Below are 22,723 nucleotides of genomic sequence, written 5' to 3' on the forward strand. Positions count from 1 at the left end.
TGAAATAGACCGCATAAAATGGTACCACGCGATTTCAAGTATTTTGACGTTTTTAGATAAATATAATTTGGCACTTAGCATTCCCAGTTGTAAAGAAACTTCCCCACCACCAAAAATTATGGACAGGTTTTGTTGTTCGGTATTTTGATATGTTTGTTTTTTGTTTTAAAATACGTTTTCAAACCGAATTAGCTATGTCATTTTGGCTTCCTAGTGGTCAGTAAATTCTCCACCTAAACTTCTGGGCATAGGACTAATTATTCCATATTAGCTCGGAACATTTCACGGTGAAGGGTATAAAAAGTCGGTCCGGCTGAACTTAACGTTTTTTCTTTCTTTTTTTTTTTGAAAATTAGGGCCTATTAGGGTGAACATAATTTGTATATTAATTTTAATTAATTTCTCGTTGGAGTCGAGCTTAATGACCTATGATTTTTTGCAAGTGAGAAAGGAACGCCGATTCGCTCTCGTCGTTGGTAGCGGCTCATCAGACATATCGGCTGTGGAGTGGCTTCATTGTCATCGAAATGCAATTTGTTTTTACAGAGATGGATATTTGGCTTATGGAAGTTATGAGTTTGGCTTTGAACGCATATTTCATATGTTTTTTCACTTGTTTTACTACTACTCACCTTTAGATAATGCTTGAACTGATAGGTGCTCTTATTGTGGCCCGGTTTCGAAGTTTGCTTACAAAATAGCATAGATTTTTGATATAAAAATATATGTCTTTGTTGGGGTTTTATGCGCAGACGAATGTCTTTTTTCGATTCAGACCATACTTGAAATGAATCCTGCAACAATAACTCGCCTTGTTGAGATAAATCGGTCTGCAGAGAAAATAAAAAATATATTGATAAATATTAACTACACCTAAAGAAAAAAGAAGTAACTTACCGGGAATCCCGTTATAGCCACTTGATGCATTGAATCATTGACACACTTCAGTACAATGAGCATACAGTCCAAAGCCTTTTGCAATTCTTTGGTACAGCTACCATTGTCACTGAAACGCAACAGATCCTTAAGTAACAATTGATATTTGGTTATACGTTGAACTGGTTTCAACAGATACGCGGCTAGGGGCAACTTGTGGCCCAAACGTTTTTGGCATTCTTGCAGGAAGAGATGTGTATCGACCAGGGTTTCACGCAAACGATCCGATCGTGGAATATTTTGGCAGTAGAATGAATATAAACGATAAAAAGTATCACGCTGTAAAGGGGAAAGAGAGAGAAGTTGAAAATTCGGTTAGTTGTTGTTATGGGGTGTTAATGATTGGGCCCCCCAAATTGTATCGAGATGAATTTCAGACTACCTAGCCCATAAATGCCTAAAATTTAGACTGTAAACTTAAAAAAAATAATTTAATCACCTACGAAAATGCTATTTCTTTTTAAAATTAGGATTTTGGTAATAAGACAAGTACGTCCACCACTGAGGGTATATTACTGTCGGAAAAGCCGACATATTCATTGTTATACCCTCCACCATAATATGGAGGGTATAATTAAATTTCATTCTGTTTGTAACACATCGAAATATTCGTCGTAGACCCTATTAAGTTCATATAACCATGTCCATCTGTCCGTCCGTCCGTGTGTCTGTTGAAATCAAGCTACAGCTTGCAAAGATTGAGCTTTATACTTTGGTATGTAAGTTTCTATTAGTCCTAGGATGATTGGTATTGAAAATGGGCTATTTCAGTGCACGTTTCGATATAACCCCCATAGAACGCTACCTCCCGATTTTCGGTATATTTAAGGTTTTAGCCTCATTATTACACCGAAATGGCAGAAATTTGGTTTTTAGTCTTCGTTGGCGGTATACCACTTTCCAACTGAAATTTGTCGGTATAGGTCCAAGTCTTCATACAGCCTCCATAGAACGCTACCTCCCGATTTTCGGTATTTTAAAGGTTGTGACCTCAATATCCCACCGAAATGCCCGACATTTGGTTTTTAGTCTTCGTTTGGGGCCTCCCGATTTTCTGTATTTTAAAGATTTTAGCCTCACTATCACAACCAAAATGCTGAAATTCGGTTTTTAGTCTTCGTTGGGGATATACAATTTTTTGATTGAAATTTGTCGGAATAGGCCCACGTCTTCATATTGCCCCCATAGAACGGTACCTCCTGAAATTTGGTATTTAGTCTTCGTTGGGGATATACAACTTTTTACCTGAAATTTGTCGGTATAGGTCCACGTTTTCATATAGTCCCCATAGAACGGTACCTCCCGAATTTCGGCATATTGGAGGTTTTAGCCTCATTATCACACCGAATTGGCTGAAATTTGGGTTTTAGTCTTCGTTGGCGGTATACCACTTTCTAATTGAAATTTGTAGGAATAGACCCACGGCTTCAGATAGCCCCCTTTGAACGGTACATCCCAATTTTCGGTATATTGAAGGTTGTGGCCTCAATACTCCGCCCAAAAGGCGGAAATTTGGTATTTAGTCTTTGTTGGTGGTATAAAGCTTTTCCCCGAAATTTGTCCGTACAGGTACACGCCTTCATATAAAGTCCATAGAACGGTACTTCCCGAAAGTTAGCCACATTGTTTCACCGAGAGTGCTGGAATTCGGTATTTAGTCTTTTTCATAAACGAAAGGAAACTAATTGTTCCGTTTTACTTCGGTACAACTCGTGGTGGAGGGTCGAGCTTAACGCCGTTCTTACCTGTTTTACTTGTTATGGTCGATCTGTCCGTATGTTGGTATTTGAAGGTCTACACTTACCCTTTGTACAAAACATAATGCCACCAATTCTGTTGTGGATATACAATTCTCCAAATCCTTGAGAAAAACATCATTGTGAAATGTGTAGAGCTCATGGAGATTGCCAAAGAGGATGTCTTCTTTGCCCTGTAAACTGGCCGGTACCAGGTGCATCATCTCTTCCGAATGCATTTGGTCACAATAACCCTAAAAAAGAGAGACAAAAATAAAAACAATTATCAAAATTAAAAAAATAACAATATTTAAAAATATCTTCAACATTTACACATTCCGAACAGTTATCTGCCGCACAATGACCAGCACTACTTGTCTCTCCCCTTAAATCGGAAACATATTTGCACAATTCTTGTTCAATGAACTGGCCAAATTTATCATCCACATAATCCTGGACCTCGGAATAACCTTGATTTGCAACAAACTCTTTAAGGATTTGTTCATATTTTTGCTCCTTAAATTTACCAAAGGTGAATTTGGGCATTTCAAAACCATTACAGGTGGTGTTGGTGAAACTTTCTTCGAAAAATTCTTGACAAAATTTTAAAATTTCACGATACGATGATGTAAAGAAATTATTTGTTGTTGATTTTGTTCTGTCGTTGTTAGGTTCCTGGCGATTTCTGGAAGCTTTTAGGGTATTTTCTGCATATGGGGGACAAGAACTATAATTGCCCATGGCAGAGCGGCAGGTGGAACAAACCAGACTCTCAATTTGGGGTGTCCTTTTTGGTTCCTTAATCGGTTTTGGGGTGGATAGAAGTTTCAAACTATTTAACGAATTTTTACCCAAAGCCGATTGAGCCCTGGCCACAGAGGAGGATATTGACATCATACTTTTGGGTTCAGCACAATCTTCCAGATAACTTAAAATATCCGAATAATTTTTCCTTTGCAAATATTCCTTAAATTCCACATCATTTTCAATTTCCGAGTAGGAATTACATTCCAAGTAGTCCTTGACCAAACGAAATTCCATCGATTCGTCACAACTCGAGAGCTCCAAAAGTTCTTTGAATATGGTTTTACGTTCCTCTTTCAGGCGCTGTAAGCTATTCTTGGCCGATTTAATGGATTCCAATGAATTGCTCTCTTCAATTTCCTTGAAGGTATTCAATATTTTAATTGTGGATTTGCCATTTAACATATTCCGTGCCGAAAGATTGTAAATATTGGTTCCAAAGATGTAATTATGTTGATCTTTGCATTCACTGAAATCAAAGTGAGGACGAAAATCATTTTCCGTATAACGTATGGTGGTGGTGACTGCTCCGCTGTTACTTCTGCTTCCATTATCAGAATAACATTCCGAATCGAATAGGGAACCACGAAACGAGAGTGGTGAATTGCGCCCTCCTGCTGCTGATGCCTCATGAAAAGCTTTAACTGAATACAACTTTTTAAGCGAATGATGTAGCTTTGTATTGAATTTTTCCATTATTTGACAGGCGGTGTTGTGGACTTTTTTCAATTGAAATGTTCCCGCAGTCGGTTGTTGTTGTGGCAAGCCACTGGATATTGTGGCCTTTGAAGCTTTTTGTAAATCATAACCACCATAACGCATTGTTGTGTGTTTTGAATTTATTTTTTTTTAATTTCAACACTAAAGATTTCCCCAATATCTTTTATGCGTCTGCCACAACTGTCTTACTGCAGCAGATTATTGCAAATGTTTAAGTTTTTCATGCTGCAGTTTACCTCAAGTCCATCATGTTTCATCTTCTTCGCGGTGCTTAAGTCAAGACTTCTAATAAATTAAAAAACCCATCAACACTTATACTGTTTGTCTGTCTGCCCGCCTGTCTTGCCATCCATCCGTCCAAGACCAACAAACATTCAAACTTGACAATGATGTTGATAATGATCATCACAATGATCATCGTAGCTAGCTGATCATTTGAAATTCATTGTGTCTGGTGGGGGGATTTATAAAATATTCTTCGTTTTCTTGCTTTTGTTATTTTACTTCTTTGAAATAAAGCTCAGAGCTGCAGTTTTAAATGGGGTGCAGCAGTCCAGTTTCCATTTGGTATTGTTCAATGTTTCACAATCGATAGTAGATATTTTACACGGAGTTACATTCATAGCCCCTTTCAAGTTTACAGATCATGTCGTACACAAATTGTCTACATTGTTTAGGTGGTGATCTTGAAACTGATTTATACTCCAATAACTTATTATTCAAGGGATTCTTGCATTTTTCGTTGTTTTATAAATATTCGATTGTTGCTTGTTTTTAACGATAACTTTTAAATGAAAAAAATTAGAATTCTTGGGGGTATATCCAGCTTAGTTTTTGTTAATGTCAACATAAAGCATATTGTAGAAATATATAAAAAATACCCCTCAGGGTTCGATTCCCCGGCCAGGAAGCATCAAAACACTTTTCAACGGTGGCAAAATACCCCTCTGTAATGTTGGCGACATTTCCTGAGTATTTCAGCCATGTAAAATCTTCTCTTCAAAAGTGGTGTCTTAGACACGCCGTTCGGACTCGGCGATAAACAGTAGGTCCCATATCGTTGAGCTAATATGAATCGGGGTGCAATCATTGATATGAGAGAAGTCTCCCTTGTCCCGTATGGGATGTTGTGGAACAATGTTTGTGTTTGTTACAAATATATAAAATAAATAACTGAGTAAACATTTTAATTTATTCTCTTCACTCTCCTTCATATGGTACTAAATTATGTTTGTATCTTAAAGAATCGGCGGAATATAGCTCAATTCAAGGAATTCATATTAAGACTTAGTAGAGCAGTTCCGCATCATGCTTAATAAGGGGTGGCAACTCAAAATTTGTCCCAAGAAAGTTAAGACACTACAACTTAGCCAAGAATACTTGTCGCCTTGAAACGACTGTTTGCCTTGAAAAATCCCAAATCGAAGTAGACTTTTGGTTATGGAGAATATCGAAAACTACATCCCAGCAAAAATCCTCATTACAAACCTCCTTTCCCATCCATTATTTTAATAAGGGCATGTCGCGCAAAATATCTGGTTATTTTGTAACCACTGAAATAGGTAGATGGTAAGCACTGAAAAAGTAGATACTGAGTAGATTCTGACTACTTATTTCAGTGGTTAAAAATAACCGGATATTTCGCGCGACATGCCCTTGTTAAAATAATGGGTGGGAAAGGAGGTTTGTAATGAGGATTTTTGCTGCGATATTTTTCATTGGGCACGTTTTGGAATGATCTCCTCCGTTGATAATAATAATAATTTAAAACACCTTAAAATTTTAGTGGACATTGATTTGGTTGGAAAAATCGAAAGTCCATTGTTAACTGATTTATCAAAATAGTTTAGTTCAAGAAAACAATTAAAAAAGTGTCAGTCGGCTTTGCCGACAGTGATATACCCTCAGCCAATGTGAAGTCAAACTTTCATCTACGGATAGATCGAATGTATTTAGGGTCTCTTCAGAATTTTGTGGCCCTTTTTGAACATTTGAACTTGTCGACAAAAGTGTGGATTAGGAATTAACTGCACAAAGACACAAATGTTGAACTTTTGTAGGAGAGGTACCCTTATCGGTCCTCCCGATATGGGGCATTTTAGAAGTTAAACTAAATTTTGACAAAATATTAGGAGATCCAAAGTTTGGACCAAATTGGTTGATATCATCCTAGCATTTTAGTGACATTTTTTAAATATTGGGGGAGAAGTACCGGAAGTTGTGGACCGGTATTACCCCATGAATCTAAGTATGGATAAAATATGACGAAGACTAAATGTTGGACCAAATCGGTGGAACAGTTCGAGAGTTATCGTGGCCGCTACATATGGTGACATAAGGGTTTTTACACTTTCCGGGCTGTTTTCCCAAGAAATATGGACTTGCCCCTGAAAAAAACTTTTACCGTCGTAATGGAGGTGGCGAATGCAAATCGCTTCAACAAAAATCAAAGTGATTCGAGAGCAGGTCTTAAAGTGAACTTATCTGAAATTTTGTGTGGGAGGTACCAGAAGGAGTAGACAAATATAGTCCATATTCGAACCTTATCTATATCTGGTCGATATATTAGGATTTGCAGGGTATGGATTAGGTCGGTCACTCCCTTCAAGAGTTATCGAGCGCACAATTTTTCCAAACATTTTTGAACTTTTGTGAGGGAGGTACCTGAAGGAGTGGACCGATATGGTTTATCTTCGAACTTAGACTATGTTTGGACAAAATATGACGAAGGCCAAATTTTGGACCGAATTGGCAGATCCGTTCGAGAGTTATCTTTCGCTCCAACCACTACACACGGTGTCATATGACTTTTTAGTACCTTTCAGGCTATTGTCTCAGGAATTATGGACTTGTCCCTGATGAAGCTTATACCGTTATATGGGGGCATTGAATGCAAGTTGCTACAACAAAAATCAAAGCGATTCGTGAACAGAACTTTTCCGAATTTTTGTGTGGGAGGTACCCGAAGTTATGGACCGATTGAGTCCATATTGGGACCTTATCTAAGTCTGGTAGAAATTTCACGATGTGCAAAGTATGGACCAAACCGGTTACTTCCTTCAAGAGTGATCGTGCGCACAAATTTTCCTTTTGTGGGGGAGGTACCGGAAGGAGATTTTTTTGACTAACGGTTCCAGAGATATCGCGCCTTGAAAAGTCAAATTCTGTAAAAACTACATGCAAAGAAATACTCACAACTTCTTTAATATTGGTCCAATTTGAAAAAGTCTTTTTTTGTGTGTTTTGTTGTTTTATCAACTATTTAATAAAAGATAGCAAAAAAATGCACAGTGGGCTTGGATGCTATTTTTGCGATTTAATATTTAAAATAAATTTTTAAATCACGGCTTATCGTTGACCGATCGTCATAAATTTTCGTAAAAATCGTTTTTAGTCACAATAATGATTTGGTATGTTTTTTCATCGATTGGACCATAAATGCGCTTTAGAGAATTTTTGTAAAAATGCACCTTTGGTCCCATTACTATCTAAACAAAGATCGCTTCGGTGGCACGGATTAATGTTAGCCGATCGCCATAAAAGTTCATATATAAGGTCTTTGAATCAAATGGAAAAAATGTAGAGGGTAGGCGTTTCAAAAAAATCGTGTTTGGGCCGCCCTAATATACACTTTGATACGATGAAAATGTGCCTCATCGAAATAATGGTGTAAGACCCCAAGTATGTTTTCACAAAATCCGTTTAAAATTATTTGGAATCGAATTAGCCATATTCGTCGGTCTTTCCGGCTGGCTGGAGAGCACGATACCTCTCGAACGGATAAAATGATTGGCTCCAAAATTTGGCCCTCGTAATATGATGTCCAACCTAAGGCCAAGTTCGAAAATGGGCCATATCAGTCCACTCTCGAAGGGATTAACCGATTTGGTCAATACTTTGCAAATCTTACTACATATTTCTACCAGACATAGATCAGGTTCGAATATCGCTTTGCTTCTTCGGGTACCACATACACAAAAATTCAGCAAACTACAATTTAAGACCTCCGCTGGATTTTTTTTGATAACAGGTTGTACTCACGGCCCCTATTACGACGGAACACGTTTTTTTCAGGGGCCATACTTACTACATTCCATACTTCCTGAGAAAATGAACCAAAATCTATAAAACCCCCAATGGCTACAAAGGGTAGTAGCTGGTTCGCACGATAATTGTCCAAACGGATACTGCGTTGGTCCAAACTTTGCACATCTAACTATTTCTGCCAATCGTAGATAAAGTTCGATGCTGGTGCTTATCGGTCCACTTCTTCCGGTACCTCTTCCACAAAAGATTAAAAATATTTCCTAAAATGATACCTCTTAATAGGATGTATCTTAAATGGAGCAACCTATTTGTTCTAAACTTTCCCCAACCTTAGTTTAAGTTTGAAAATGGGCCTATCGGTCCATTCCTAGGCTACCACATTCACAAAAGTTCTATATTTTCGTTTCAGAGCAATTTAAGGTCTGTTCGATGATCCTTTGGAAATTTTTTAAGGGAAGGTACCCGATAATTGTCCAAGCGGATACTGGTTGGTCCAAACTTTGCACATCTCAATATTTCTTCGAATCGTATTTCTGCGGTGCTTATCGGACCACTTCTTCTGATACCTCCTCCACTAAAGTTAAAAAAATATTCGCTAAAATGATACGCGCGATATCTTTTAAAAGGAGCAATCTATTTGTTCTAAATTTTTCCCAACCTTAGTTTAAGTTTGAAATTTGGCCTATCGGTCCACTCCTTATATTTTTGTTTGAGAGCAATTTAAGGCCTGTTAGATAATCCTTTGAAAATTTTTGTCATGGAAGGTACTCCTTGTGGTCCTGCTTACAGCCATATTATGTTTTTCGTACACTCTAGAAGCTCTGAATTATACGGCGATCAACTGAAATGACTGATGAGATATCTACATACATTAAATAGATAATACGGTCCATTCCTTCAGGTACATTCTCCGCAACACTTTTGAACTTCAATCCATCATCAATCCACTTCAAATCCATTCAAGTTTATACGTCCAAAAAAGGGCTACCAAATTCTGAAAACTTGCTAAATGCATACTTTTTGGGGAAAAGGATTTTGGTTCTGTAGCCGGTATTCGATCTGTTCATAGATGAAAGTTTCTACTGGTTTTTGTATATTTTGACCAATTTACATAATTCAGATAAGACGGAGAACACATTTGAACGTACATATATGGCCGTCGACAAAAAGATCTTAGGTCTTCCCCAGAATTCGATGTAAGATCTTCATCGGGTCGATGACGAATTTGTCAGAGTTGAAGCCACATTGACATGGTCAAGTATTCTATTGACAATACATACACATATGTTCCCACAACATAATCGAGGGGGCAAGGGAGACTTCTCTTATATCAATTAGTGCACGCTGATTCATATTATCTCAATGATATCCGAGTCCGAACAGCGAGTTTTTCATGGCTGAAATACTCAGGAAATGTAATCTAACATTACACTGAAGGAATTTGCCACCGCCGAAAATTTGATGTTCTGGTCAGGGATTGAAACGCATACATCCAGAGTGCAAGCGGACGTACTTAACACTGCACCACGGTGACCATAGGCTTAAAAATCTGTGGCAAAGAATACTCAAGTTCCAATCATCGGGTTTGCTAGATGCCCAAACACACAATTTTATCGTTCTCATGTGTGAATGTATTATTGGTTATTTTAAAGGCGCCAAAATCTTGCCTTATCCATTCAGGGATCGCACAATGGGAAAATATACAGAGATAGCGTGCAGAAAATAAAAGTCTATGTTTTATTGTACGTTTGTCCATAATTATGATAAGAGAAGCTTCAGATTGACAATTTTATTTTATTTATTAATAATATTTGGTCTGAACCCCTTTTCCACTCCGATTTAGACACCTCGAAAACGCATTTACAGCATCTTCTGACCACGCCTGTTATTTTTTCGAATTTCTCAGGAGACTTCTGGCAAACAAATTGTAGTGTACCACTCAGAATTAATCGTCCTACATTTCTGAAGCCTTATAGTCGCCAAACGGTCAGTTTTGCTGAAGATAAAGGCGATCATTTGCTTCAAAGTGCTTCTCTCATGAACAACTTTCGTTGGATTTGGCTCGCTTTCGAAGACTTAAACGGTCGATACCTGTTTTGTTTAGGGCTCCTAAGCAAAGATCAAAGATTCGTCGTCTGTGACGATCTTATAAACGTCGTTTAAAGCACAACGATCGTTTTTATTCACAATTTCTTTGCAATAGTTTTCGTGCAGCCCTCGTATTTTGATATAACTCCCATAGAACAATTCCGCCCGATTTTGGTAATTTTGATGGCTAAAACCTCATTATCCAACTTAAATGGCTAAAATTTGGCATTAAGTCTTCGTTGGTGGTATAAAATATTCCGACAGAAAATTGTGGGTACAGGTCCACTTTTTGATATAGCGGCCATAGGAAGGTACAGTTTGATTTTGGTAATTTTGAAGGTTTTAGCCTCATTATCCAACTGCAAAGACTAAAATTTGGCATTTAGCCTTCGTTGGTGATATAAAATATTTCGTCAGAGAATTGTCGGATCAGATCTCCTTTTTAATATAGCTCCCATAGAAACGTATATCCCGATTTTTGGCATTTTTAAAATTTCACTTATATCATCCAACCTAAATGGCTGAAATCTGATTTGAATATAGGTAAATTATGGTGGCGGGTATAATAACAGTTCAAAATCAACAAATTCCGCACTTTTTAGTAATAAAAACGTGTATTTAACCGTGTATTTGGAGACGCATCACTACATTCATTTTCCTCCTTCCATCCATATCGTAGGAACCATAGGACGGACCAAGTTATATCTGACATGTTTTTTTTTATAAAAATTGTTCCCATACTCATACACGGTGCTCTTGAAACAATTTTAAATGGAAGGTGCTTACACCTTGAAAGTTTTTGCGGATTCTGAAACTACAATGTTCATAGATGAGAAAAATCCAAAAACAAAAAAAAAAAAAAAAATCGCCGGAGCGCTTTTTAAATAAATCGCGATTTAAGTTAACATTTTTAAGGGTTGTTTAGGTTTTCACGATTTTGTTTAGAAACCGCAAGTCCTATCAAAATGGTACTAAAGAAAATATTGTAGCTATGAAAATTCTCTACAAGATCGACCTTTATGGTACAATGCACTGACTGTATCGCCCCCTTACAAAACAATGTCATGAAGGGTGCGCCTTAACTAACTTTTGATGAAAACCGCTTACACAGGGAAAGTTTTTGTGAATTCTAAAACAGCAGTGTTCATAGATGAGAAAAATCCAAAAACAAGAAAAAATCGCTGTAGGGATTTTTGAATAAATCGCGGTCAAAATTCACATTTTTAGGTGGTTTTTTGGTTTTCACGATTTTGCTTGGAAACCGCAAGTCCAATCGAAATGGAGCTAAAGAAAATGTTGTACCTGTGAAAATTCTCTATAGGATTGACGTTTATCATTTGTTCCCAGCCTGTACCATTTTTGAGATAATGAAGCTCAGTTTTCATTTTTAGGTTTTTTTGTTAGGGTTTCGCGATTTTGCTTGAATACGGTAAGTCTTATCGATATGGGACCTGAGAAAATCTTAAAGCTGTGAAAATTTTCTACAAGACTGGCTTAAGTAACTTATCCTAAGTTGTAACATGTTTTTAGATATATAAGGTTAAGTTGGGAATTTGCAGTCATTGTTTATACGATACAGAATTTAATTGAATTTGAATTGTCCCAATTTGAACTTCTATATCTCAAAAACGGTAAAACCGTCGAGAATACCATAAAGGTCAATCTTGTAGAGAATTTTCATAGCTACAACAATTTCTTTAGTCCCCTTTTATAGAACTTGCGGTTTCTAAGCAAAATCGTGAAAACCTAAACAACCCCTAAAAAATTTCAACTTAAATCGCGATTTATTTAAAAAGCGCTCCGGCGATTTTTTTGTTTTTTGATTTTCCTCATCTATAAACATTGCAGTTTCAGAATCCGCAAAAACTTCCGAGGTGTAAGCACCTTCCATTTAAAATTGTTTCAAGAGCGCCGTGCATAGTTTTATTTGAACCAAACTTAAAAAGGCTGTCTGCGTCAACTTGGTTAATTTCCTAAAAATTTAGCACGTTATTTATCTTGTCTTGAATAACGTGCTAAAAAAATAAAAAATTAAAATAAAAAAATTAAAGCCATACTAACGCCTCACGTTGCTCTTGAACCAATTTTAAATGGAAGGTGCTTACACCTGGAAAGTTTTTGTGGATTCTGAAACTACAATGTTCATAGATGAGAAAAATCAAAAAACAAAAAAAAAAATCGCCAGAGAGCTTTTTAAAAAAATCGCGATTCAAGTTGACATTTTTGGAGGTTTTTTAGATTTTCACAATTTTGCTTGGAAACCGCAAGTTCTATCGGAATGGGATTAAGGAATATATTGTAGCTAGGAAAATTCTCTACAAGATTGACCTTTATGATAATTTCGTACGTTTTACCGTTATTGAGATATAGAAGTTCAAATTGGGACAATGCATTGACTGTATGCTTCCTTATAAAACAATGTCATACATGGTGCGCCTTAACTAACTTTAAGTGAAAACCGCTTACACCTGGGAACTTTTTGCGAATTTTGAAACAGTTATGTTCATAGATGAGAAAATCCAAAAACAGGAGGAGGAATTTTTAAATAAATCCCGGTCAAAGTTCACATTTTTAGGTTTATTATAGGTTTTCGCGATTTTGCTTGGAAACCGCAAGTCTTATCGAAATTGGGCTAAAGAAAATGTTGTAGCTGGGAAAATTCTCTAGATGATTGACCGTTACGATTGTTAGGTTTTCACGATTTGCTCAAAAACGGTAAGTCTTATCGAAATGGTACTATAGAAAATCTTATAGCTGTGAAAATTCTAAACAAGATCGGTTTCGTAATTTTTTCCTAGGTTAGGAAATTGCAGTCATGACATTGTTTTATAAGGAGACGATACAACTAAACTAAAAAACCACATCGTAAACATTGTAAAAACATATTTTGTAAATGTACCGTGATTCTGTTCTGACTAATTAATTCTAATTATTATATTATGTGTCGTTGAGTACAGTCAACAGCCTACTTTAATACTGTACTAACGTTTCGTAGGTACTTTCCTACAAGTCCATTTTTTGATTTTCGGCACGCTAGATTGGTACTTTTTCCCACTGTGGATCGTAGGCACTCACATTTACTCCGATACTATATCAGATTCTCGCCTATGATTTCATTTATCAAACAAAGAGTTGCATCTCCCTATACCCCATTTGAAATATTACCTACATACGTCTCTGTTTGAGTAGCTATGGAAAAAAACAAATCACTTAATGCACTAATTGCAATCATAAGCATTCATGTGCAGTATGTTGTTTTTGTTTTAGTTGCATATTTCTTCTTTGTTCATTCATTTCTATGTATTGTTGTTATTTTTCTTTCGAATCTTTAGTTAACAAATGTATTTTCTAAGATTCCTGCAGCTTATTTCGTTTTGCTAAGCTTGCATTTTTTACCGTTTCAAGAATATAATTTATCGCCTTTTTCTAATTTTTTTCTCAACCGCACCTTTCTCTCCCCAACCATAACTGCTGCTGTTGTCCGTCAGTTAGCCCATCAAACCAATGATTTTGTACTAAAGTAGTTCACTGACCAACCAAAGCTGGACGAGAATTAATGGTGGTTATGGTCTGCCATAACCAGTGTTTGTTAGTGGTCGAAGTTATGGTCAGTAGAATGGACAGAATGGGCGTATGTGTTATTAATAAGATAAAGAATCAACGTTGAACGTTACTTAGAGTTAGCTTCTGGTTTCTTGTTTAGCTCTTTTTTTGTAAAAAGTTTGAATATTTCATGGTTTAATGATGATTACTTAGCAATTATAAATTGAAGCAATTTTTTTTTATTGTTGTTCTTGTTGTCTTGACTTGCATTGTTCTTGCCTCTACTTGACGGTTACTTTTTTATTACTGTTTTTCTATTAATTACTATGCACTGGCTGGGTAATTTATGCACCCAAGAATTATTGCATATTATTTATTGGCCTTAATTTTATTTGTGTATGTGTGTGTGTACGGGGCGGTGCTTTAAGTACGAACGAACGGAATGCGTAAAACGTTCAAGTTGAAGTCCATTTATGTAGTAATTGATGGACTTTGGAAACTTACCTTTAATATTGAACTCATTTCACTGACATAGATACGTTCAGTTTCTAATAGTTCGCTTAGTACATGGCCACGTTTCAAACGTCTTGCTTCCATGTCCTGCAAAAAAACAGAGATATTTATTATTAAGATATTTTCAATATTAATTTGAATTTAATAATTTACATATAAGCGAAAAAAGTTTTATAATAAGTAAAAATAAATAAAATAAAAAATTTGCCGACAGAGATATATCCTCAGTCTGTGACATAATGAACAAAAAAAAAAAACCCAAATTGGCTTTGTTTGAAGTCTATGGTCAACAAAAGACCTCTGGAAAATCATATATGGAGAACAGAAGACCTCCTGAAGTCAACTAAAGGCAACAGAAGAAGTGTCCATATATGGACAACAAAAGACCTCTTGAGGTCAACTATAGACAACAGAAGCCTTCTTGAGATCATCTTTTGACAACAGAAGACTTCTTAAGATCATCTACGGACAACAGAAGACCTATTGAGGTTATCTTTAGACAACAGAAGACCTCTTTAGGTCAATTATAGATAACAGCAGACATCCTGAGGTCAACTATGTACCACAGAAAACCTCTTGAAGTCATCTATGGACAACTGAAGATCTCCTGAGGTCATCTATGCACAACAGAAGAACTCTTGAAGTCATTTATAGACAACAGAAGATCCCTTGAGGCCATATATAGACAACAGAAGACCTCCTGAGGTCATCTATAGACAACAGAAGACCTCTTGAGGTTATCTTGGGACAACAGAAAAACGTTTGAATTCATCTGTAGACAATAGAAGACCTCTTATCTATAGACAACAGAAGACATATTGAAGTCAAATATAGACAACAGAAGACTTCTTGAGGTCATCTATGGACAACAGAAGACCTCTTGAGGATATCTATAGACAACAGAAGTCCTCTTGAGGTCACCTGTGGACAACAGAAGACCTCTGGAAAATCATCAATGGCCAACAGGAGAACTCCTGAAGTCATCTATGGACAACAGAAGACCTCTTGAGGTCAACCATAGACAACAGAAGAAGATGTCGTATATGGACAATAAAGAACCTCTTGAGGTCAACTATAGACAACAGAAGAACCCTTGAGGCCATCTATAGACAACAGAAGACCTCTTGGGGTCAACTATTGACAACGGAAGACTTCTTGAGGTCACCTGTGGACAGCAGAAGACCTCTGGAAAATCATTAATGGCCAACAGGAAAACTCCTGAAGTCATCTATGGACAACGGAAGACCTCTTGAAGTCAACTACAGACAACAGAAGAAGAGGTCATATATGGAAAAAAACCTCTTCAGGTCAACTATAGACAACAGAAGAAGAGGTCGTATATGGACAACAAAAGACCTCTTGAGGTCAACTACAGACAACAGAAGCCATCTACAGTTTTGACAACAGAAGCCTTCATGATACACAACAGAATAGCTATTTAGGTCAATTATAGACAACAGAAGACCACTTGAGGTCAACTAAGGACCACAGAAAACCTATTGGGGTTATCTATGGACAACTGAAGACCTCCTGAGGTCATCTATGGACAACAGGAGAACTCTTGAAGTCATTTACCCCTTGAAGCCATCTATAGACAACAGAAGACCCCATGAGGACATCAATGAATAACAGAAGACCTTTTGAGGTTATGTTTGGACAACAGAAAACCTTTTGAGTTCATCTGTAGACAATAGGAGACCTCTTATCTATAGACAACAGAAGACTTCTTGGGGTCAACTATTGACAACAGAAGACTTCTTGAGGTTATCTATAGACAACAGAAGACCACTTGAAGTCACCTGTGGACAACAGAATACCTCTGGAAATTCATAAATGGCCAACAGGAGAACTCCTGAAGTCATCTATGGACAACAGAAGACCTAGTGAAGAAGAGGTCATATATGGAAAAAAGACCTCTTGAGGTCAACTATAGACAACAGAAGCCTTCTTGAGGTCATCTTTTGACAACAGAAGACTTCTTGAGATCATCTACGGACAACAGAAAACCTCTTTAGGTCAATTATAGACAACGGCAGACCTCCTGAGGTCAACAATGGACCACAGAAAACCTCTGGAGGTTATCTATGCACAATAGAAGAACTCTCGAAGTCATTTATAGACAACAGAAGGCCCCTTGAGTCCATCCATAGACAACAAAAGACCTCTTGAGGTCACTTATTCACAACAGAAGACCTCCTGATGTCAACTATAGACAACAGAAGACCCCTTGAGGACATCAATGAATAACGGAAGACCTCTTGAGGTTATCTTTGGACAACAGAAAACCTTTTGAGTTCATCTGTAGACAATAGAAGACCTCTTATCTATAGACAACAGAAGACCTCTTGTGGTCAACTATAGACAACAGAAGACCTCCTGATGTCAACTAAGGACCACAGAAAACCTCTGGAGGTTATCTATGCACAATAGAAGAACTCTCGAAGTCATCTATAGACTTCTGTTGTCCCCTTGAGGACATCAATGGACAACAGAAGACGTCCTGAGGTTATTTTTAGAATATAGAAAACCTCTTAAGGAATCTATGAACAATAATAGACCACATGAGGACATCTATGGACAACAGCCGACCTCTTGAGGTAAATTCAGTCAGGTCAACAGGGGGCCACTTGAGGTCAACTACAGGCAACACAGGACCTCTTGAGGTCAACTATAGGCAACAGAAAACCTTTTCAGGTAATCTATAGATAGCAGAAGACCTCTTGAGGTCATCTATGGACAACAGGAGACATCTTCAGGTAAAATATTGGCAACAAAGGATCTGCTGATGTCAACTGTAGATAACAGAAGACCTTTAAGTAACGGAAGACCTATCCGAAATAAATTTTAAAATGTATCCGCGAGCAGGTCTCAACCTGTTCTTAAGCCTAAATGTTCGAACTTTTGGGGGAAGGTCCCGCAAGAAGTGGACTGATATAGTCCATCTTTAAAGTTGCCGTAACTTTGGAAGAATAATTACGATGGATTGGACAAAATTGAGTACTCCCTTTAAGATAAACAGTTGGTGGCCGTAGTGTTTTTACAGTTTTAGGGTTATTATCGCAGTCAGTATGGACTTACCCTTAATAAAAATTGTATTGTCGTAATATGAGGCGTGAGAACTACCTGCTTAAATATTTGTGAAACATTTGTTAACAATTTTTGAAATGTGGAAGGTTCCTCAAAGTGTGGTCCTACATATATAGTCTATATTCCAAATATTATGATGCGTAAAGATTGGACTTGCCCATAAGGTGCTTTAGTTGGTCACCGTGGATTTTTTTAGAGCTTTTCGATTATTTTGTCAGGAATCATGGACTTACCCACGAAAAAAAAACATTAAATGGCTGTAAACAGGGTCACATGAAGTATTTTTTATTGAAATCACAAACGATCCTCGAACAGACATTAAACTGCACTTAAGCAAAAATGTTGAACTTTTATGAGGGAGGTAACAGAATATGTTTCCCAATATAGATCTTCGTGGGACTCGATGTGTGTTTGGAAAAAATATCACGATGTACAATCTTTCGGCAAAATCGGATACTCTATTCGTAAATATTCGTGCTCAGCAGTCACTTGCTCATCAGTCATTTGGTGCCTGCAGGGTTATTTAGAGCTTTTTGGCACTTAATCTCAAGAAGTATGGACTTGCCCCGGAAAAAATTATAGTGTCGTAAAAGGGATCGAGAGCACAACCCGCTGCAAAAATTTTTATGACGATCCAAGAAGTTTTCTGCACTTGTACAACAAAATTAAATTGTGTGGGGGAATCCGAAGGAGTGGACCGATATATTCCATATTCGAAGCTGATCTATGTTTCGACAAAATATTACGAGAACCAAATTTTGGACCAAATAGATTGATTCTTTCGAGAGTTATCATGCGCACCATTTTAGTCAACACTTTTGAACTTTTGTTTGGGAGGTACCCGAAGGAGTGGACCGATCTGGCCCATCTTGAACTAGGTTTGTACAAAATATTAGAAGAAACAAACTTTGTACCAAATCGGTCGATTTGTTCGAGAGATATCGTGCACTCCAGCCAGACAGGCGGACAAGGCTAAATCGACTCCAAATTTGTTTGAAACGGATTTCATTCAAGTGTACTTGGGGTCTAAAACCATTATTTCTATAAGGCACATTTTCATCGTATCCAAGTGTATATGCACTCATTAGCATAAAGGCTGAGGGTATCAAAATCTATTAAGAACAGTGTATGTATTGGCGAATGCAATTGAGAATTGCAAAGTCGATTAGAGACGGATCGTCGGAATACAGTCCCTGTCCTCTGGTGTGATGTCGTTACATTGGGTTTGGTTAAAGAATGCGTAGCTGTCGTAAGTGATAGCCGGAGAGCCTTGTGTTCCGACTGGAAAGTGCTGAAATTACTGAAAGTTCCCGCTGCTGCTCTTCTTAGACCTTTAGCAAAGAGAAACAGACTTTGTTGCTCGGTTTCGCAAAAGGTTGTAAGAGATCGGATCGTATGTTCGCAGTCCCGTGGTCGTCAGCTTTGAACAACGACATAATTTGTGCTCGATTGCCTATGTTATTCTTCATATTCGCATATTCTTGATGGTACTGCTGTAGTCGTGTACCTATTGCAGTTTCCATCTTAGAGAGATAGAGCTATCTCTTTAAATATCTATACCGTCTATAGATGAGGTGTTGAGGTGCATGAATATAGCAAAGTCCGTTCGTGGGCCATCTGTCCCGGCTCTGTTTGGGGACCAACTGGTCCTTCTTGGTAACGAGGTCGTACCAGAGACTTAATTCTGAGATCGGAATTTTAGATGGGTTCCACACTAAACCAAGGCGTTGAACAGGATCAAACTCTTCAACACAACGGTCGGTTGGTCAGCTCAGTGTTTGAGAACACCGTCGAGTTGGACCGGAAGGTAGATAACCACGTTAATTACGGCATATCTGACCGTCCGTCTGTCTGTTGAAATCAAGATACATATCCCGATTTTCGGTATTTTGAAGGTTTTGGTCATATTATCCACGAACAGAAATTTCTAAAATTTGGTATTTGGTCTTCGTTGGAGGTATAAAATATTCCCGCAGAGAACTGTCGGAACAGGTCCAAGTTTTAATGTAGCCCCCCTGGAACGGAACCTTTCGATTTTCGGTATTTTATCTCACCGAAATAGCTAAAGTTTGCTATACATTCTTCGTTGGAGCTACAAAAGTTTCCCAAGTTGGGACTGCAAAACTTTCCGGTACATGTCCACGTTTTGATATAGTACCCATAAAACGGTACCTCCCGATTTTAGGAATTTTGAACGTTTTAGCCATATTATTTAACCGAAATAGCTGAAATTTTGTATATAGTCTCCGTTGGGGATATAAAATATTCTCGCAGAGAATTGTCGGTACCGGCCCATATTTTGATATAGCGTCCATAGAACGATGCCTCCTGGTTTTCGGTATTTTCAAGCTTCTTGCCTACCTAAATGTCAAAAAATGATGTTTAGCCTTAGTTGGTGGTATTACATATTTCAACAGAAAATGTTTGGAGCAGGATCACTTTTTGATACTACCCCATCAAATAGAACCTCCCGATTTTCGGCATTTTGAAGATTTTAGCCCCATTATCTAACCTATATGTCTAAAATTTCAACAGACAATTGTAAAGGAACGTACAACGTTTCCTCCCTATTTTGGGAATTTTGATTGTTTTCGAAACATTATCCTCCCGAAATGGCTAACATGTGCTATTTAGTCTTAGTTGGTGGTAAACGCAAAAATATATGTTATATATATATGTTTGGATACAAACAAATAAATGATTGTGACTGGTTGCAAACAAATATATGAGCCTTTTCTTCAGTTTCCTCAAGACAATCGTTGAGTAATAGTGAATAAATCAGTGTTTTGTGTTTTCTTAAAAAAATTAAATGCTCAATACATTTTAGAATGGGAAATTTCATAATTGAATCAAAAAGGTGAATGGTAATGGAAAGAAGAAATCACATTTAATATTGGTAATAACATTAATAAATTTTGCATATACATGCATATATGTGAAATATGTATGTACGTATTTATTATATTATATAATCATTTGATTCCAAATGCCGATTTCCCGTTGATGGTTTCAATTTTGAGGAGAATGTGTTTTATTTATTTATTTATCTGCTATACAACGACATCAATATTGTTAAACGTATCGAGATGCAGCGATTGCGTTGGCTAGGCCATATCATAAGAATGAGCGATGACGAACCCGCTAAAAAGGCGTATGAATACATGCCACATGGCGGTGCACGCAGAATTGGCAGGCCAAGGAATAGATGGCGCAAACAAGTGGATGTTGAGATGAAAAGGCGCGGTATTCCAGAGAGCAAAGCAACAAATAGAGAGGAATGGAGATCTCTTCTTAGTTCGGCCTATAGAACAAATGTTCTGTAATGGGCCAGCTAAGTAAGTAAGTAAGTAATTATTTGTTTTTCTTTCTAAAAGTGTGACACTACATTATTATTATTTACGTTTTTTATAAATTATGCTATTCCTTTATTCTGTCATTAAAGTTTATGATTTTCTTGTATTTGGAATTTTGTATGTACCTATGCGTCCATTGTTGCTTTTGTGTTTGGCATTTCTATGGATTTCAATAAAAGAAGCAACCACCACTATTTATAAATGTGTATTATTTTTTTGGCTTTTGGGCTTGTATTTATATTTCATCCAAACAAATATTTGTTTGCACCCAATCATAAATTTGTTTGCACCTATGTTAGAGGCTTTTTTCCTAGAACGGTAACGCCTAATTTTCGATATTTTTAAAGTTTCAGCCATATCATTCAACCGACATGGCTGATGCTAATATTATAAAAAAATAATTCTAAGTTCTGTATATTTTTCTTTCTAAAACTCACCTGTTGACTTTCACCGGCATCTGAATTACAACCATTGTCACCGTTTAATGAAACACCCGAATCCATGGCACAATCCATGGATCGGGGACGTAGTTCGTGAATAACATCAGTCTGAAAATACAAAAAGAAGAAAAAATGACGACATATTAATTTTTAAAATTCCATAAAATATTAAAACAAAAATAAAACAACTAATTTATTTACATTGTGCAAAAATTTGTCTCCACAATGAAATCTCGTTGTGGGATCCACAAATTAAGGTCAGCAGTTATTAAACGATTTAAAACAATTCCCAAATCAAGCAAAAATATTTTTACAAAAAATATTTCACAAAAAAAATGTTTTAGAAAATACAATAGATGAAGCTATGCTTTGAAATACACACACCAACAACAACAGTTAAGAGTTTGTTGTAAAACAAATCTAAAGGAGCTAAAGATAGAAATGTGGAAGCCAATAAAAAAAACTCAACAATGAATGAACATCTCTCAATGTTGCTACCCGCCCTCCGACCATCATCAAATTCATCCATTCATTCGTATTGAGAAAAGTATTAAAATGAGAAAAACGGTTCTTTTCTTTTGTTGAACCTAAAAGGTTAGCTGTATTTAGGTTTTGTTTTTTTTTTTTTTTTTTGTGAATTTCTTTGTTTTGCTTTCTGTTTCCAATAGAGGTTGAAGATGATAATAGGTGTTGGCATAGTGTTTTAAAAACCACAACGAGATAAATTTGGATTTTCAATGAAAACAATCTATGCCTCACACATATGTATTTTCTCCTGAAAATACCAGGAAGGAGGGAGGTTTAGCTGGGCGTCAATGAACATCCGTAGTGTTGAATTCGTGTTTGAAGATGTTGATTTGGTCTAAGTGAGAAATTCCAAAAAAACCACTTATGTCAGTGATTCTATAGTTTCTGATTCTATCACCCAGCAAAATTCGGTTCCGGTAGTCATTATGTAACTCATTAGCAAGTAATGTAAACAAAACTAACGACTTATATTACTCCTTACTAAGTAATGAGTTTGGTGGCACAGAACGTGTGTGTCCGACTACAAATCCGAGGGTTGAGTGTTCAACGCTCACCGTAGGCACGCGAGTTTTTTGCTAACAAAATAAAGAACAGTTGGTGGTGCAAATGTAAGCGTTTAAACAACCCTCAATGTTTGTACGCGGGACCTAGTGCGTAGTGTGTTCAACTACAAATCAGAAGTTCGCATGATCAAATCCAGCAGAGAGCGAAATAAAATAAAATTATAAAATTATGAAGTATGTTGAAATTGAAAACAAATTTCACCTCAAATCTTCCAAAAATAGATTTTTTAGCTTAATTTTCAATTTCTGGTGGCCATATAATAAATAACTAGTAATTCAGAGCCCTTGTTAAAATAATGGGTTAGTAGGGATTTTTTAAGTAGTAACGACTACTAAAAAACTGGACAGAATATGGCAGCAGCATA

At 36.9% G+C, this 22,723-nt stretch overlaps 1 protein-coding gene across 29 annotated transcripts in view; it reads right to left on the minus strand.

Moving 5' to 3' along the window:
• Positions 1–22,723, minus strand: part of LOC141405841 (guanine nucleotide exchange factor DBS) — a 457,151-nt gene that overhangs the window by 29,116 nt on the left and 405,312 nt on the right. For all 29 annotated transcript variants that reach the window (XM_073990593.1, XM_073990590.1, XM_073990601.1 and 26 more), the window contains 5 exons: positions 21,265–21,375; positions 14,379–14,474; positions 2,741–2,926; positions 898–1,215; positions 633–830 (listed from right to left, as the gene is read on the minus strand). In XM_073990593.1, the coding sequence (XP_073846694.1) occupies positions 633–830; positions 898–1,215; positions 2,741–2,926; positions 14,379–14,474; positions 21,265–21,375 (909 nt within the window). The remainder of the gene's footprint in view (positions 1–632; positions 831–897; positions 1,216–2,740; positions 2,927–14,378; positions 14,475–21,264; positions 21,376–22,723) is intronic.

This window comes from Musca autumnalis, unplaced genomic scaffold (genome assembly GCF_047663935.1).
Source record: "Musca autumnalis isolate F117 unplaced genomic scaffold, ASM4766393v1 scaffold_5, whole genome shotgun sequence".
Taxonomy (NCBI): domain Eukaryota; kingdom Metazoa; phylum Arthropoda; class Insecta; order Diptera; family Muscidae; genus Musca; species Musca autumnalis.